At 38.2% G+C, this 20,030-nt stretch overlaps 1 protein-coding gene across 1 annotated transcript in view; it reads right to left on the bottom strand.

The window, feature by feature from the left end:
- MAST4 (microtubule associated serine/threonine kinase family member 4) overlaps positions 1–20,030 on the bottom strand; it is a gene marked incomplete at its 5' end in the record, with an annotated part of 284,622 nt that overhangs the window by 62,690 nt on the left and 201,902 nt on the right. The window contains 2 exons of the mRNA XM_080637246.1: positions 2,801–2,870; positions 12,252–12,340. Of these exons, the coding sequence (XP_080493372.1) occupies positions 2,801–2,870; positions 12,252–12,340 (159 nt within the window). The remainder of the gene's footprint in view (positions 1–2,800; positions 2,871–12,251; positions 12,341–20,030) is intronic.

The raw sequence follows: 20,030 nt of genomic DNA, 5'->3' as shown, positions 1-20,030 counted from the left end.
TCAAGTCTGATTTACACAAAAGTGTAATTCCATAAAGGAGAAAATGAAGTCACGCCAAGTAAGAAATCTTAAACCTCTTGATGCAGATCACTTACCCATCAAGCTAACTGCCTAAAAAACCCCTTGCTTTTCTCCATTGTAACGCTTTATCTTCTACTTCCATATATCCATTCACAAGCTACAACTCAAGTCTCTGGAGCTTGGAATACATACAGAGTGAGAAAAAAAAACAACCCTACAGTACATAATTAGTTAAAATATAAGAAGAACGTGTGCTAGAGGGACCGCTGACTGTATCAAGGACTGAACTACGGAAAAAAGCTTCTTCCTCCTCCATAATTTTGTTTTTAATTCATTAAGTCTCCTCCCTTCTCTCTTTCCCACAGGTATGCATGAGCTACCTCCAGATAAATGAACAAGTCCAAAAGGAGTTTTCATTTTGACTCCGTTGCACAAGCTAAATGTATTCAGAGTTGAAAGAACAAGAACTTGGAAGGTATTTAAACACAGGTGAGACCCATATATTCTGCAGTTGTGAGACAGAGTACTTCTTTCCAGAGTAACTCATATTGAACAGGTTCCTGCATCACACAGCAATTCTCACACAGAAGGACCATCAAGGATATGGAGGGGATAACATGGGAAGTTAGCTGGGAAACAAAGAAGGGAGAATAAGAGGCATCCATAAGGGAAGAAGGGGAAAAAGGGTAGAAAGCCCCTACAGCACTTCCCCCTCATACACTACTTATCCGCTGCCCTGCCATGTGATCCTACCCACTTTGCAGCAGCTCTAGAAAGCATGATCCCTGACCTATCCACGGACTTGCAGATACTGGATGTATACATACCAGCAGAAGAGGCCTAAGTGGTGGCTACCAGAGGCACAGGCTATTTTTAGGTATTGATTACCTTGCCAGATGCGGGCACAGGAAGCTGACACTCCTGCTTGCTGCCGAGGGGCCTGAGGAAGGCTGCCTCCAGCCACTGGCAGAGGGCCACCTACCCACTACAGCTCCCTTTCCTGCCACCACTGCCTGGTGCAGCCAGCAGTAGATGAGAAACAACTGTTCTGGGAAGCCCTCCTTTCCCACATGAGGCTTCCAAGCCACTTCCTTTGCCTTTCCCTCCTTTCCTCACACCTTCCCAGTTTTTTGGTATCCTTACTGAGTGGGGGGCAGTGAATGGAAAAGGAATAGCCATACACATGTGACACCATGTTTCTTCAACCTGCTCTACCACGCGCACACACTGTTCTTCCCTTCGTCTGCATTGTCATTAAATTTACAAAATATAAGAGAAAAGGCATAAAGTCAGAAGTCTGAAAACTGCTCTGACTAACCACAGGTCATTTTATTACTCAGATGAATCCTATGACAGGTTATATGAAGAAAGCCACAACACACATACCAAATTCGTAAGAAATTTTTACATTAATGCCGTTTTAAAACTAAGTTTCATCAAGCATTATGGGCTCTAAAAATGGTCAAAATCCAAATGATACACTGGTAAAGAAATTAACTTTCTCCTCCTGAATTTTAAGGTTTGTGAAAACATAATGATTTAAACTTTCTGCTGATTACTTGTGGGAAAGGAAGACTACTTCCTGCCTACTGTATTTCTAAGTAATGTTTGGTCTTTCACACCTGTTTTTTCCATTATAAGCTATTTCTGTATTTAATGAATCTTTCTAAAAATATGATCACAAGCAAATGTAATCTACGAAGAGATAACTTGCCTTTTTTTAAAGATGTTACCAGAAAGAAGTAGATTCAAAAGAAATATTCTAAGGTGTTGTTTAAAGAAGTCACATCATATGTTACTATAAAGATTGACAAGATCTACTGTCACAGATGAATTAGATTCAGATAAAAGGATTACACAAGTAAAGTTTTCTCTCCTTTGCAACATTTAAAAGGAGTTAAACCATTTCCTTGCACTTACTTTTGAGAGCTTGTGTGTGCTACTTTTATTGAACAGACCACTTCCATTGAAAATGCAACAGTTACATGCCTGGCACTAACGACAAAGAAAGCCAAAGCATTTCAATTTCATTTTTTCCACATATACTCTTGTGTCAAAATGCAAACTGCCTACCCTCCCAGGCTTAGTTAACAAGACATTATCTGAGGTAGGCTGACAAGCTGTTAAGTGATAGGGAACCACAATGGCACGAACAGGCAGTCTCCAATGGCATGCTATCAACTCCAGTTACATTTCATTTAATAGTAATTTACTTCATAGATCACTTCAAATTCACTTTAGACCTTCAAAAATTCTACTAGCATCAATTAATCCTCACAACACTCTTATGAAGAGCTGCCTGTAATACAGATTGTGAAACAGGTCAAGGTCAGGTATTAAAGGTATGGTGAGCAGACCAGCTGCTGCCAGTAAAATCAGGTCCAGAACTCAAGACCTCCATAAAAGTGCTCTTAAAAGTGATGCAGTTACATAGTTAAGGAAAAAAAAAAAACAAACGGGGGGGGGCGGGGGGAAGGAGCTTAGAATTTTCCCAGTTCTCAGTGGATGAGGAGATAGTGTCAAAACTGGATCCACTACAATTAAGTCATTATTTTTATTTTTTTGGTGTTTTATTCAAAAAGGGACCATTGCATTGTATCAATCATCCAGTACAACTTCATTGCAGCTGAGGTTTAGGGGAGTTTATATAAGTGAGATAACACTTGTCATTCTAAGTGGTAGACTTGACAGATGTATTTGTAATCATCTTATAATGTTTGTGTCCAACACCATTTCCTCTATGAAAAATACATGCTGCATACTACAAACTGTCTCTTACCTGCGTGCAAAAGAAAAGTGGGCTGAGGCACTGGGAGAGAAATTCCTAGGGCTATCTTGAGGGCTGTTTCCTGTTGGGGGGATACACAGAGAAATAATTATAAAGGGGGAAGGAAAAAAAAAAAGAAAATCAAGCCAAAGAAAGAAGAAAAAACTGAAATGCTAAAATCCATTCAGACATACTAATCCAAACATATCCAGGCATGTTACAAACTGATTTCAGAATGTCTTCTCTCACAGTCTCTGAGAAAATAAACTCTGAATCTTAGTTTACTAGCATTTCATTTATATTTGATTTTTAGTTACTGGATTTTTGTAACTCATATTTAGCTCTTCAAGAATTCTCAAATTTATTTGAGAATTGAAGCTTAAAAACCCCACAGTATATTAGCTTGAAAGAAACAAGGTTCTTTTACATCACACAAAAGATTTGAAAGACAGAAAAATCACTACCAGTGTGAGTTAGTCTTTACACAAAGTCTCTGCAGCATTTCCACCTGAGCTTTATTGTGATGTTTTCATTACTTGTTTTTTCTTAGCTCCAAAACAAGCCAACAAAATACCGAATGATTCTTTTTTTCCCCTTTTGTTCTGTTAGCCCTAGGCATGGAAACACGACCACCGACTGTGATGAGACGAACCAACTGCACATTGTGAACAGGTTGTAACTTAAGGGTCTGTTACTTCTATTACAGGAGGTCTGTTCTGCACCCGACCTCCTGCTGACCAGCAGGAGAGCAGAAAGAAGACAGCTGCTGAGAGCTGCTCCTGCCACCTCTGCCCCTCAGCACCTACAACTAGAGGAGACACATATCTGAAAAAGAAATAAAGAGTACCCCTGGGGAAAATCAAAACAAAACACCAAAAGCTAAAAGGATTCAGTTCAAAGTAGCACTGACACACAGCTAAAACTCAGTCCTTCCTTAAACAGGAACAAACTGGAACAACAATACCTTAGAAGAAATATATTTGTTGTAGCATTTTATAACATTAAGCAACAGATAAACAAAGCTCTTATGTACCCAGTTACAAACAACATTTAATGTTTGAAAATTGCTAAATACATGTGAAAATGCCAGTACAACAGAGTCCTTAACAGACTGTCAAGTGGCCTTGATTTCTGCTCAAATTTTTGAATTAGCACTGCATTTATAATAGGGATGGCCTTAACAGATCCCATTGAGTCTACCCAAGAAAGCGTAATCACGGAGCCATTAGGTAGAGAATACAGAGAACACCACCCCCACCACATTTTTTTGACTAGAAGCTGATGCAAGATGCTTTTTGAGCTGTACTTAAATCACATCTTTGCAGCTGCTCTTCTTATGGCCCCAGCAGACAAGGATTCCAGTCTCGATGGCCAGTACCTCCAACTTCTTTTTGCCCGTTTAACATGGCTGAACTATGTTCTGACATGCCCTCCTCCTCCTCCTTCTCAAGACCTCGGCTTCTTCATTACCTTTCAGCACTTCCGAGGGGCTCAAGAATTTTAAGATGGCTTGGGGAGGTGAAGGGGGGAGAAGCAGAGAGAATTTGAAACCATACATGTGCATCTCTATTTGCGGACCCACACAATTTATTCTTGCCCTGCACTAGCTGCAAACACCAAATTACTGAGAGCAACAGTTTGTTTAACTTAACAGCCAACTGGATTTCTTCTTCTGCTACCAGAGCTTATTTATGAAAGATAAGCTAAAAAAAAAAAATAAAAAAAAATAAAAAAAATTAACACTGTGCAGATAAAACATGGTCACAAACTTTAGCTACTGCACTAGAAAAAAAAAAAAATCCGAACAGTTGTAACTCAGGGTGTGTCACAGACTTAGCTTGTCTTTTTTCCCTCTTATCTATCTTAAATTCTGGCAAAAAGACAGGAATTAGGCTTAACACGGTGAGATGTAAACAGCTTCTGACAGGAAATAATTTGACAAACCAGCATATGGGGGTTTGTAAACAAACTCCTTTCGTCTGATAGCCATTTTAAAGTTATATATGGATATATACACATATTTAACAGAAATCAAGGACATGACTAACTGTCCATCAGTTAGAACATATGTGCAAACTTCACATACAAGCAAAACAACATGGTGGAAGAATGCAGTGATTTTATACCTACTGCAGTGGTTTTGAGGAGACACAATGGTGCAAACTACCTGACTAGAATCCACACAGATCACTTCCTTACAGGCAAAACCTGAAGAAGTCAGAAGCCTCACTCCGGAAGAGCATCAGATCCTGTTATCAGGAAAATCAATTTGCAAGCACTATTTTCAAATAAGCTTTTAAAATAACAGAACTGGTAAAGCCAAATGCCTGGATACTAAATCCTGAGGGTTTATCTAGAAGTCTAAGAACTCAAGCCTGGAAACAGAGAAAGGAAATCCAAACCCTAAATGACTGTAGAAACAGCTAGTGCTATTATGGTTCTAAGGTACAGTGTTCCAGAAAAGCAAGGCAGGTTAGAAACAGAGTCCTATACATGACCTTCATCCATCACAGCATCTATCTACCCATCTGCAAGTCAATACCTGGGAGACTTTAATACAAAAACCAGAGCCAGTTAATTCTCTGCCCATATGTGCAGTGCTTGCTTATTAGTCAAATCCAACTGTTATTTGGGATCTGCTGGCTGTTGTATGTTTTAGTCCTAGGTTATCTCTATGCTGCGGAGATAACTGTCAATGTTTCTGACCTGGTAAAGTAAACCCGACTGGTGGTCAGGCATTAGGTAAGTAATTACCTCCAGCATCCTCTGGGAGACAGGATGAACAGGCAATCAACATACCAAAACAATTCTCCACCTCATGACATCAGACATTTTGCAAACAGCTATTGTTAAGAAAACTGAATGGAGACCATTTCAATTGTGATTGCTTTGTATGTAGGGTCAAAAAGTCCTGTGCCTTTGCCACAGAGGTAAGATATTTTAAATCTCTTAAAAAGGCATGTCAGAGTCACTGTGTACTGTTAATGTCTACTTACAAAATAGTTTCAGATACAATGACTTTGTTAGTACTGAGGGAATAACAAATTAATAATTGTTATCCAAAATTCCCAATGGATCAAAGACAAATCCAGCCTGATTAATTAAGTCATTATTTGAAAGTCTTTAAAAATGAATCATAGTACATCAACACCACAGTAATACAATGTAACAATGGGTCATACATTCCGCTGTGTCAATTTAGTTCATGGTGAAGCCATGCTGCTAAATGAACAATACACAAGGAACCATCCATCAACAGTTAAAAGGTCTGACTTCCATATAGTAACAAATGCTGCCAGCCATCAGAACACACAGCTGGGCAGCAGAATCACTTTGAATACTTCTGTAGGTGCTTTCCACTGAGATCCACTCACAGGTGAGGAGCTCAAAACCCGGACTAATTATGCTTCACACCAGCAAGCAACTCTGCCCAGTACAGAAAGGAAGGTTTGCACACTCCTTTAATCCATTTACCAGGATGCTTTGCATGTTCTGACCACTACTTAAAATACTGTCAGTGCTATGTTCTAACTGGATTTAATTTAGAAGACAGTTTTATCTGCATGTAACTTACCACTTACAATTTCCTCTCCTGCCCTGAACTAGTAAAAAAATGCTCTGAAATTGCTATAAGTTTTATTTTACTCAAAAGCAAGACTAAGTAACCTCTTATTTTAGCAAAACCATTTCTGTTATTCTACATGTGAGAACAGTCAGAATAATTTAAATATTGTATTATTTTCCTTCCTGTAATTATCTTTCTTCTTTTAAAAAACAATATTCAGAAGCCTGCTTTAATCTTTGGCTTTCAGAACTCCCATATTTCACCATGAGAGGTGAAATTCATTTCTAAGGCTTCATTCATTTAGAAAGCTAGTCCTCCTTTCCCCAAATTCCAGTCAACCCAGACTGTAGCTAAAGCAAAACAGCACAGAAGCTGCATATGAGAGGGATCCCTCTTTGCTTCAAATACAGTGTAGTAAGTCAGTACTCATTTTTGTCTATCTTGGACAAAACCTACAGGTTACAAATCCAGGGATACTAACTCTAAATTTGATGCACACAACAAATGCCTCCAGTGTGACTCAAAGCCAAATAAACAAAAAAAACCATGGTGAACACCTTTCTTCATTACTACACTTCAATGTAGCTAGCTACAGTATGCTTTTCAAACAAAATAATCTGCTGCAAGCAGTAAGCCCTAATGAGGTGAGATCAGAATATTAGCAGTCAGTACTCTAACAGTGTCTGCCTAGAAAGGTCTAGGCAGACCTAAAACATCCTAGAAAAAGGCTTACAGGTGTAGGTTAAGACTTCCTCGGCCTTAAATTTTGCTTTAGGCAATTGCATCATTCAGCCCTATTCACAAATTTATTGAATCCAGCACAAAAGGTCATGCCGTAATTGGTGAACATTTCTTCAGGAACACTCATGTTCTGGTATGTATGTCCAGCACATGTTTCTTTTCCTGTTCCATGAAGAAAATACCTCTGACTGATTCAAATGACAATACAGGCTTTTCGGTCTTCCTGTTGCTAAGGCAAGCAAACAGTCTTTCAGTATGACAAAAAATGCTCCCACATTCTATCCTACCAGCCTTTCTCCTTCGTCATCCCACCTGAACATACATGAGCATAAAAACACAGTACGCCAGAAGAAACCTAATTAGGATAGTGTGTAGTGGCACAAAATCTTCCAAATTCAACTGAAAATTACTTTCTTCTTATACATCTTCAGAGTTTTGATTTCTAAAGCTACACTAGACTGATCCTTGCAAACATCATCTGACCCAAAAAAAACGCAGCCAGGTCCTTCCCTAAATTCCTTACAATAGTTAAGTCCAGTAGACATTTCTGTTACTGATCCTCCAGCACAAGATGATTCATGTTGCTATGTAAATTCGTATTTTTTTATTTCAGTCCTCAAGATCATTCAAGATCATTCAGTCACTTCGACACAGTTTCTGAATGCTGTTTCATACTTCATGTCTTCCAAATTTTCATCAGCTACAGTAATCTCATGCCAATGTCACTTACGAGAAGAATTACAAAGTTCGGCCACAAAACCAACACCTGAGGACTCTACTGATAACCTTCTGCTCCGTCTTCACAGTATTTATCATTCTAGCACAACCCCTGTCTTCTTGCCTTTAAACAACTTCCTACTTAACTTGCAATTCTTGTTCTAGTACCTGTTGTCTTAGAGGTACCACATGAAACATTTATTAAAATACAGACAAGTGAGATTTACAGCATTGTTCCTAACAGCTAAATCTTGTTCCTTCAGCAGATACAATTAAACAGCACCACATATGACTATTAATCATTAGGGGTTGGCATGATCCACAGGAACAAGCTCCTGTGACTACTGAGGTGGGGACACCTGAATGCCCTGACCTGACAAGATTATAATCATTCAATTTGCAGGCTGGATGGCACAGAGGACCTGCCTAAACAACAGAAGCCAGTCAGCTGGAAAAGCCCATTAATGACCAGGGCACCAGATGTTGTCCAGGCTGATGCTGCAGTTCCTTGCTTCCCACAATTCTGAATGTACCCACTGTTCATGCAAAAATTAAAAGGATCTTTCAGCAGGTTTCCAGCTCAGATACTAAAGGCAAAGGATGTCCAAACAACTAACTTAAGACACTTACTGAAAATGACGCAGGTCTGAACCCAAAGAAATAATGTGGTATAGATTAGTTTTCTATTTTCTTACAAAAGAAAGACTTTATGTAGTTGAAGCTGATATTATTCTTTGTCATCTTTACATTCTTTCACATCTTTATGCGTAAGGCATAGTGGGAGACTTCAGACGCAAACTAAAATCTGATTTTCCACCAACACAAATTATCTCTGCAGGTCCTGCACAGAGAAAAAGGGCATTACATGTACTGTATTAGTAATTAAAGTATACAGCAGAGATATATAATATCTACTGTATACATTGTCTTTCTCCTATCCCCATTTCAACCCTCAGTCTCAGATCTTATACTTATTTGTATGCTCCCAAGCCTTGGATTACTTACTGCTCTAAAAACTTTTCTCTAGCCCACAAGCCTCCAGTCACTGTTGCTTACAAATGAACCTACCCCCTTCTTTATGCTGCCTAAAATATACTTACTTTATCAGTGTGGTGCTGTCTCACCTGTCTCCCCTTCCCATCCTACCATATGAATGTGAGAATGACCGAGATGGTAAGGCTAACAATTAAAAAAACTTTACATAATTATTCAGCATTTGTCCAGTTTAGCTTGCATCTGTACAGATTAACAACAGACACCTGTGTAGGAATGATCCTCTGTCATCTCCAGACCAAAAAATGAAAACTAGGGAGGAGGGAGAAATCTGCCTGAGACCTCTGTATGACTTTCTCATATGGGGCAGTTATCATCACTGTAAATTTGGGCCACTGGTCCTTCTCAAAGCATGTCTATTTAAATTACAGAACAGCCAGTGTCTTCAGTGCAGACTGCATCTGGGAGAAAAACAAGACTACAAAGGAAAACACAGGCATAAAATGCAACTTAAACTATGGTCACGTTAAAGCTTTTCTTCTAAAATAGAGCAATACTCCTCACATCCAATGTTTTGTCTAATCTAATCCAGATTGTTATGACCACTTAGCAGCAACCTGAGCTCCTGAGAAGGTCTGAAGTAATGACAAATTGCTCCCAAGGGTGCAACCAGTCTTCTAAATCATTGTCTGCAGATACGAAAGATGGAAACATTCTTGAGCAAAGCCACAGTTACTGGCATGAGTGCTAATGCAGTCTCTGACTAAGAGAGCTCCACCTTGGGATTCATAACATGCCTTCATGCATCTTGCTTCAATTGACACGGAGGATGCATTACCACTTTTTTTCCCTCAGAGATGTGAAGTATTGGGGGGGGTAGCTTGAACTAGTGGTCCCAGTAAATCTTATTTAGGTATGAGATGCAAGCAAGGGTAACCAAATACATATTTTTCTTTTTCTCCCAACAAGTAACAGATTAACACAGAAGGGCAGAGGCCAGTTGTAGATCCAAGAATATCCTCATGAAGGATGAAAATACTGACTTCAGATACCTCTGAGGCACTGCATTCCCAAGCAATGCCAACAATCTTACTATGACTTACTCTCATACTAGGTATTATGTAATATTACACATAAAATCATACTAGAACTAAGAAAGGCCCAGGATAACACTGAGGATCACCATGATGATAATTAATAGAAATTGATCCTGAGTGGATTTTGAAGAGTCTGACAATATTGATTTTCTTTAGCTTCAATAGCCTATAAGAAAGGGATAAGAACCTACCATCTCTGGTAAGATGGCCAAAGTACCCTGACATTAGAGAGTACAGTGTGGAATACAGGAACCTAAGAGAAACAGTTCTGGCAGAAAAGCTTTAATAGTATGAAACCAGAAGACAAAATGCTTTTAAAAGGGCATGAGCAACCAGGGTCATGCATAATTTATCCACCTTTCTATTGGAATTACTCAGACCACAGCAGGTTATGTCCTACTTCATGCAATCAAGAAGATGCCCCAAAAGAAACCTCCTCTGATTCACAAAAGCATGTTAGCCTTTAAGTGATTCAAAATACAAATTAAAAAAAAGAACAAATAATTTTTGCCTGCCAAATTCCAGGCAGTATCTAATTGATCACTAGACAAAACAGAAAGCCTGTTACAGGTGACTCTGAACATGCTTCAACTTTAAATTGCCTCTTCAGGGGACTAGTCTAGGCAAACTGACCAGCTGAGCTAGGAGCCAGCGCTTGTGTGAATATTTACTGTAATTAATTATACTTAGAGGCAAGCTACTAAGAGAGACAGACATACACATGCAAATTTTCATCACATATATGAGAGTTCCTAGTGCTACTGAAATGTTTGGCACACATACCTTGGAAGAATGTATCAGCATTAGGAGAACCTACCGTACCCTGGGTAACTGGAGAAGTTGCCAAATTTCCACAATAGGCTTTTGAATACACAACACATACTGCTGAGTTTAACGGGAAGAACAGCTTACACTTAACCTCTTAATCTTTATAGTATCACTTTTCCACCTCCAGAACTACTTGGTAACAGCTGTGAAATCAGCAATATTATTCCCATTTTATGGTTTGAGAAAGACACAAAAAGGTCACGCAACTTGCTAGAAGTATGAGTCCACTGCCACACAGGAACTCTTTGGCATTTACCAAATACACAATTTATATTCAGGTCCCAGGTAGCATGTGCTGGTCACTCCATACTTCTGAAACCTTCTAGGCATTGTGTGTCTAAGCCAAGAGTTTCCAAATAGGTGGTGTAGTCACTCATTGCAGCAGACACACTACCTCTCACAGCAAGCACTGCATATTGCTTTCATCAACAGCTCAACTAAAGCCTCTTTCTATGATGACCACAGATTCCATCTGTGCCAAATCGCAATTCCTGCATTTAGGGGACCCAGAGAGGGATCCCAAACATTACTACATTTAATTCTCAGTTTTAAAATAGTCTGCACCATATTTTTCTTTGTTTGTTTGTTTTAAATGCTGTGCTGCCTTGAACTCTTCACAAATCTCCATGTTGTCTGGATTTCTGATTGTGACAGCCTGCTGCTCAGAGTGAAAATCACCACTGTATTTTCTCTAATACTACTGCTTCTACAACAAAACTGGAGATGCCTTAATAAACTTGCCCTCCACTTCAAAAATTCAACTTCAGCTCTGCATCTTTTCTTTTAGCATCCATCTGACAGAAGTTCTCCAAAGTATTCAGTGTCATTGCCTACACAAGTATTGGTGTGTGGCTTTCACTGCGGTGTGTAGCTACAAGCCAATGTCCAAAAAAACAAAAAGAGACAATAAGCATTTGAGAAAATGGGGTTTGATATGGTAAAAATGTTCTTTTTTAAAATTAAGACAATCGTTATCAATAAAATATTTATTTACAGACTTTAATTCAATCTTTAAGTGCTTCAGATATTTCAGAAGCAAAACATAATTATCATCAATTTATTGCCATATAAGTGAAGCACACAAATTTCCAGCATTGTGCCTAACACCACAAACCCTAGAGAGCAAAAGCACTAGGAGTAGAATGCAATACCCTACTGACCAACTCCACTACCTTTACCATGTGTGCAAGCTACTCTACATCCTTGTCACACTGAACTAGGCCCAGAAACGGAAGGCAAGGGGAAAGGGAGAGAAAATGCATCACAATGTCGGAATGCAAGGCAGGGAAATAAAAAATAGTTACATGATCCATGTTAGGAATTTCTGGACTGCTTCTCACCATAACATAGGATTTATGGATCTAAACAAAACACATACTTGGATGAAATGATATGCAACTTTTTGTTCTTACAAGCAGCGGAAAGAAGAGTAGTGGGATAGGGAATTTGTCTTTTTTCCTTTCCTTATATAAAGATTTTAAGAACTTAATAATAGCAATAGTAGCATAGATACAAAAATCACCTGCATGAGCTGAGAGTGGTGAGTGAGGTCGAGGCAGAGCTGTAGGCTGGCCATTACCCATCAAACTCTTTCTGTTGCTTGTTCTACAACTGTGGACGAAAAAAGAGAGGAAAGAAGACATTAGCATCAGAAATACAGCATGTAACACATATGAACATTTTGAGATTCTGCTTCTTTGTTCCTTCATTTCTCAGTCTCTTATTAAAAATCAGAGGTACTGCTGTTTTCATAGGCATGTCCAGGAAGTCTACAATCACACTGGATAATGGCAAAGACAGCAGCTTTCAGGCAAAATGCACCATGGATATTTTTCAGGCTTCCACATTTGCTGTTCTGTGCAGAGACCAGCATTCTCCTGCAGTGATCTACAAATGTTCTTCCTCCCTGTCTCCAGCTAGTTTATCTGCCATACACTTTTTGTAATATATAAAAACATAGAAGCATAATGTGAAAAACAGTCTCAAGCTTAGAATCACCATTCAATGATTAAGACTATTTCTGTTGCATGACCTGTAGCGCTCCAAATCACATGCCACGAAAAGCAATGAATTATCAATCTGAGAATGATACAATAATTATAAATCTAATTACTGAGATAAATTTCACATCTGTGCCTTCTGTCAATGGAACAGATGATGCCTAAGAAGATGAATGCATTTTTTTACTCATACATTTTTTCATCTGCGAAGAAACTTCCCATATCAGAAGATCATTAGGCAAGATAAATAGTAAATTAACACATCTATTAAACATGGGAAAGGAGATATTTTTCTTAAATACATCATACAGTTCTTAAATATGTGTTGGCATAAGTGTTTTCCTTTTTTTCCTGCTTCTACTATAGTCTCACGAACACAAACCCCCACACTGCAAACATTTGTGCATGAGGAAAACAGTACCCTGAAGTCAAAGAGACCGTAACTGCATATAAACTTGTGCACACATGCTAATGTTTAACAGTGCTGCAATCAGAATTTTTCTGTAAAGGTTTAAAAAAGGCTCAAAACCACTAAAAGGAGGAAATTCATACATAAACTCCTTTGTTTAACACAGCAGGTTCAAACAGGAGCAGATTCAGATCATATTTGCAGATGTCTCCAAAGGTGAATTTTGTAACATGATCTCTACACAACAGCCAGAAAGCAGTCCTGATTAGTCCTGATTCTACGTAAGCTGAATACAATGCAAAAGATAGCTATTTAAGCTATAAAACACTAAATAAAATATTCAAAAGTAATGTGAAGTTAATACTGAAAACAAGGAAAATAAAAGCCAGAGGAAATGTTGAGTATGAAGACAGTGTAGAAGATACCTGCAATATACAGAGAGTCAAACACTGAGATCAGTCTCCCCTTGAAACATGTTTTGTGAAGCAGCAAGGGTGCCATTCCCAGCTGTTTAATGGGTTAATGCAAAGTTCATCTGCATGAACTGCACCATTAATTGCCATATCTATTATTAAGATCAATTACATAATATACTCATCAGTATATAAATCATTACTGCAAATCTATGTATGAAAAGCAAGCTTGAAATGACTGCAGGATTCCCATTCAGAGCACTGGAAAACTCAAAAGACATATGCTGCAATTTCTAAGCTGAACAAAGAGGGAGAACTTTGTAAATGTAAAATTACATACACGTGTTTTCTTAAATCCTTCTAGATTAAGCTCAGCTATCTATGTTTACTTTTAACATCCTCAGTACTTAATCAACTTTCTAAATGATGGGACTTGAACAAATATTCTGTATCTCATTAGACAAGATTTCAAAGTCATATTTTTTCCCCCATCTCTAAATTTCGTTCACCTGAAGCATCCAAATTCTTTGTTTTCGCTTCATGCAACATCACTGTATTTTTTGTAACTTCTCTTGTATCATACTATGACAAGCCTCGCTTGATACACTTGTTTTTAAAAGTCTGAATAACTCCTCCTTTGCAATTTCCCAATCTAAAACTGAGCCCAATAGAAACTTTCATTATTCATTAAACATTTGTTAAAGGACATACATATTGCATCTATCCACAGTAATGTGATGATATCATTACAGCATCTGTGGTGCAGGCATATATCCCCTGGATATGTTCTCAGCAAAGCAAACATTGCTTTCAACAAATTTAGGCACCCTACACTGATTCTGCTATGAAGATGATTCCAGATACTGGTTTATCAGCACCATTTGCCCATATCTGTAGAAATTGGTAGTTTTATCACTTTTGCCAGAACTTCCTATGTAAAATAAATGACTGCCTTGTATTCACTTTTACATTAGAATTCAAACTTGGCATTCTTCAGCTGAAGTTAATGCAACACCTTTCACAAATCACTATCACAGATAACTTGAATTAGGTATCTAAACTTTTTTTGGGTGCTATTTTTAAGAATTATTTCTGGGGAGCACAGTGGATTGCCTTCAATACCAAAAGCTTATGTAGAGAGAAACCTTTATTCAACCGCCATTTCAAAAAAATCTTTGCTATTTGCTCAGACATGGCTGCAGCTGTATGAAGAACTTCTCTTTCATCACACTCAAATGAAATGTTTTATTGAAAAATAGAAAATAAAAAATACGAAGTTTCTTCTGTTTGTCTCACCAGTAAGGCAAGATCCAAATCACTGCATAAAAGCACAAATCCATCCTAGAGCTCCTGCTGTAGCTTTGTTTTCTCAGTTCTGTCCCACAAGGATTTTGAACCAATGTTATCCATCCTGCATGATCTGTGAAACACAACTCCTTCCCCAGAATAATGGTGTTATAACAAGAGGCTTTTTTGTGGGTCAAAAAAAAAAAAAAAAAAAAAAAAAAAAAAAAAAAAAAAAACCACAACAAAACAACTCTTGAGGGAACCTTGAAAGGTGATCTAAGCTGCTAGAACCCCACAAATGGGTTTGAACTAAGGAAGTACCAAAGCGTTACTTACTGAACTGTATTCAGCCTTGAAACACCAATCTTTCGTATACAAAAGAATCTCAGATGGTAAAGCCATTCTGCAAACAAAATCACTCTGAACACATCAAGTAATTTTCCCCTCTATTGTCTTCATAAAACTATTCTTTTCCCATTCAAATCTGACAAGATAAACCAACTGATAAAACGCAGCCCTGAAAGAAAGCCTCTTTGTCTGCAGGAAAGTTATAGTAGTGCTGTCTACAGGGGCTGTGAACTTAGGGAAACATAAACCTTGGTAAACCACAGAACGCTACACCCTCAAAATGCGTCAGATTTCACGTTGTGATCCAGCTGCATGGCACAGAGGAGAGACTAGCAAAACAGGCAGAAGATACAACACAGTGTTTACATCGCTGAAAAAAACAAGGGGGAAAGAAAAACATCTTTTTTCCCCAAGGAGAAGAGAGTATGGGAGAGCAAAGGAGGGGGGTGGGGGTGGGAAGACTTCGGGGTGCATACAAAACTTAAGCAGAATAGAAAGTTTACATTTTTTTGCCCTTTGCCATCTCTGCCCCAGGAAGATCCTTCCCGGATGCAAGTCTGTTGCACACAAAGCGGCAGCCCTAGATGACTACCTATCTGGAAGTAGCTGGCATTCCACCGTATCAGCAGTGCCCTGGACTACTAGCACCATTCCTTATCTTGGAATCCAATTCATAATTTCCTATTTGGTTTCACCCACTAACAGATTGTGACTTGCCTCCTGCTCTCTGCTACTGATGCTTCTACTCACTCACACCCTCTCCTCCCTATCCTGACTTCTCACCATGTCTCACTGCTGGGGAATTCCTCCTTCACCCCAGCTGCAGTATCAGCCCCAACACCTACTCTAAGAGCAATGCTCTCCTCCAGCTGCCGGTGATCAACACTTCCCATGAGAAGTATCATGATAAAACAAGTACAGTACATCAAAAGAGCTTTGAGTTCAACCTTGTTAGTCACAAAGCAAACGTGAACTACAGCTGCTCAAAGATGAAATTCAGTTGCATAAAGCTTGATTACCTTGCTCCTTAAACAGCCACAATTCATCCCATATCAGGAAAAAGCTGTCTCGGCAAAGATATGGCAACCGCTAGATGGAAACCAGAAAAGCACAAGACACAAATACTAGCGTGGCCATTAACATAGAGCTGCACTCCACAAGCACTTGGAGATATTAAATAGCACAAAAAGTCAAAACAGAAATCCAGTTCTAGGACAGGCAGTATTTAATCCAGAGCTGAAATATCAAATGCAGGTTTCCTGATAGAGTAATCAAGAAACAGCAAAAGGCATGCACTGAATTTGAAGTTTCTTCCTCAGAATGAGGGCTCATCTGTGAGCAAATTACCAGCAGTATAAATGGGTTGGGGTTTTTTTGAGGTGGTAGTTTGTTTGTCTGTTGGAGTTTTGGAGTTTTGGTTGGGTTTTAGTTTCATTTGGCGTTTTTTGTTGGGGGTTTTTTGTGAGTTTTTTGGTTTTGGTTGGTTTTTTGTTGGTTTTTTTTGGGGTGGGGGTTACCAGAAAAATAGTAAAGAAGGCTATATGGACAGAGATTACCGACATACTTTTCATGGGAATTTGGCATCTGCTCTAATCGTTTATAATGATTTCATCTCAACATCCTCAATTATTAATATTTACACTTGTAATGAAGATTGATTTGGACTGTAATTTACGACAGTTCACCACCTTTCATAGGCTACACTGAGTACAGCACTACTTTGCAACACAGCTTCTTAATTTTGCTCTCAGTGTAATATAGTGGTTTATCAGAAGGTGTAGATTAAAAGGGGACTCTTTTTTAAAGAAAGGTTGCAAACAAAATGTTTTATTTGCCAATACAAGTGCAGAGAAATTAAGATATTGTCATGCCTAGAATACAAAGCCTGACCATGTATACACAACAGAGATTAATAATGCAAGACCAGCACTCCCATAGAGGCTCTAGGGATAGAAAAGGTGGCTATAATTTCTCTGGTGTTAAATTTGCATAGCTGAAAACTGCCCCAGGAGGAATATCCTGTCCCTAGCAAGACTTGAGATATTGCCATTTTATTCATACAGGAAAGTTAAATTTAAGTTACATTTCAGTTATATTTAACTTCTTATGAAGCCAGCTAACCTATGGCTTCATAGGTATTTATTATCTTCATGAACAGAAACACTGAAGAGTCAACAGTGCATGCAGCACTGACTTTAAAAAAATTAAAACATTTAAAGTGAGGAATTTTGCTTGTTTTGTGATTGTTTTTAAAGAAGTCTTTTGCATACTCAGTTTGCTGAGCATTTCCAAGCTCTCCAGAATCCAGCCAAGTTCTGTGGGACATTAACTCGAATGCAAAAAACAGCTGCCAGCAAGAGATGATGCACACCAATAGTGCAGCCGCCTGCTTGTCAAAAGGAACCTTTAAGCTTGTATTTGATGAAGCATCTGATCTATAAAGACAAAGTGACACATGGCCTGCAGTTAATGGTAGTTTCATACTTAGATCATTTTAGAAAAGAAAATGAACCAACCAAGAGTGTTGCCTCTGAATACTGTGGAACTAGGGTTACATGAACAAAATCCACAGGCTCCATCCAGTGCTATTTCTTGCTGCCTTGTTCCACCCTACAGCTAAGAGAGACTGCAGAGTAAGGAAGCAAAGATTTGCATTTTGAGAGGTACTTCCTGGACTGCAGTATGTATATTCTCAAGGTGCTAAAACCATTGAGAGAAATGCATAAACCATTTGAATGGAAGCAAAATATACCATCAGTAACTCCCAGAATTTTCTCTTTGTTCTTCTAACGGCTTTCAATGTTCCATACTCATACTCATTTACTACCACTTAATATTATTTTCTGGTATATTTTTACTTCACTACATATCTGCATATACAATTTCCAAATTTTGCGCATGAATATAGATATGTATATAAACATACACATATACATACATATTTACATATATAAGTATACCTAGATTTATATAAAAGACACATATATATAACCCTGTATTTAAAACATTACACATGGAGCTGAACATTCTACTAATTATATATCCTACTCTCTGTGAGGAATTATTCCATACCAGTCTTTAACGAGCTGGGGAAAGAAGGGTCTTGGGATTTAAATTTTAACCGTCGTAACGCAGGGATTCAGGTTTTACTCTTTTGTATTTGCAGTTTAGTCAACTTAAATGAGGCCAGTCTTAGTCTGAAGAAGTGAGAGTGCTGTCAAAACAGAATGAACACGGCACACTAAGATGAAGTACGCAGCTGACGGTTTGGCAGAATTTGTCATGAATTTTGTAAGACTACTGTCCTGGGTTATACCTTAGTTACTGGACTGCTCTTATCTCAACCCATGGGAGTCACATTCCTTCAATTCTCATTTCCATTCCTCCAGGAGCAGGGAGGGAGAGTGAGAGAGCGGCTGCGTGATTCTGAGTTACTGGCTGGGCTTGAAACACAAGTACCTTGACCATTTCAGCTACTGGCCAGGTATGCATAGAAAGGGTGTTCTCTAGGTATTCATACACTTGCGTCCAACAGAACCTCATCTTTCCTCAACCATACGAAAGAGGAGACCTCAATCTTTTTCTTCATCTTTCAAAAAAAAAAAAAAAAACAAAAAAACAAACCAAAAAAAAAAAAAAAAAAAAAAAAAAAAACAAAAAAAACACACACACACACACAAAAAAAAAAAAAAAAAAAACCACAAAAACACAAACACAAAAAAACTAGACAAAAGTAAAACTTAAAATGCAATCCACTAGACACATGATCAACCTCTGTATGGAAGGCCTGAAGGGTTCAATCGCATGTGAGACAGCATCACTGCAAAAAAGGCTGCCAAGAAAAAAAAAAAAATAATCACAGCTGCAAAAATATCTGCCAAATCTCTGCTGTTCAGATCTGAAGAAGACTGTCGCAAGGACAGATATCTTATGCTATAGAAGGCCTCTCAATTTCCATTCCTCCAGTGTATTACCAAACAAATAAACAGATCCTTCCTTAAGCCTTCTCAACTGCATGTGCTAGATACGTGTTGAGTGTACTGAACTCCAGTGACTGCTCTCACTTCCACTCTAAGCAATTATGATCCATAATTTTTATTCTCACATAAGAGAAAAATCAGTAGTTGAAGAGATCTGAATTTCTTCTACAGAACTAAAATGGTTTATCTCTATCTGTTCCATTCCTTCCTAAAACAACTGATTCAGTTTAAACTTCTTCTAGAGATACTTAATTGTATCACGTAAAAAAGGGTATTTAGCTAACTACCAAATTCACAGTTGTACAATATTTATAAAATAGATGCATACAAACCAAAGTCTGTAATACATACAAAGTGGGCAGGCAGTGGAGAGCAGGCACTATAAGCGAAACCACTGCACAATTCTGCTTCATTATCCACAAAACGCACTTTCTGCATCTTCCTATCAGACAACCTATTGAGAAGACACTGATGGGATCATTTAAATCCCAATGCTTCTTGAACTTATTTTTTATTTTATTTTTCTTTTGGGAAGGGACATAAGCTAAGTTATTAGTTGAACAGCATGTTTGCTATCATACTGAGATATTCAACTAAATTTCTTGATGCACAAATATTACTCTTCCAAAATACAAAGGTAAGTAGGAAGCTAGTACCAGAAGTAGAGGAAAAAATACACAGGGCTGGCCTAAATCATTGCTAAGTATCAGTATCTTTATTCAATGTAATTGAAGAGATGGAAGGTGAAAAAAAAAAAAAAAAAAAAAAAAAAAATCAGGAGCCCCAGTGATGTGTTTGTAATATTTAACAAATGCAATCTTAAAAAAAAAGTGTTATATGTCACACTGTGAAGATCAAAGCATC

Source organism: Psittacula echo (assembly GCF_963264785.1).
Source record: "Psittacula echo genome assembly, chromosome: Z".
NCBI classification, from domain to species: domain Eukaryota; kingdom Metazoa; phylum Chordata; class Aves; order Psittaciformes; family Psittacidae; genus Psittacula; species Psittacula echo.
This window is presented reverse-complemented; position numbering and strand designations above follow the sequence as displayed.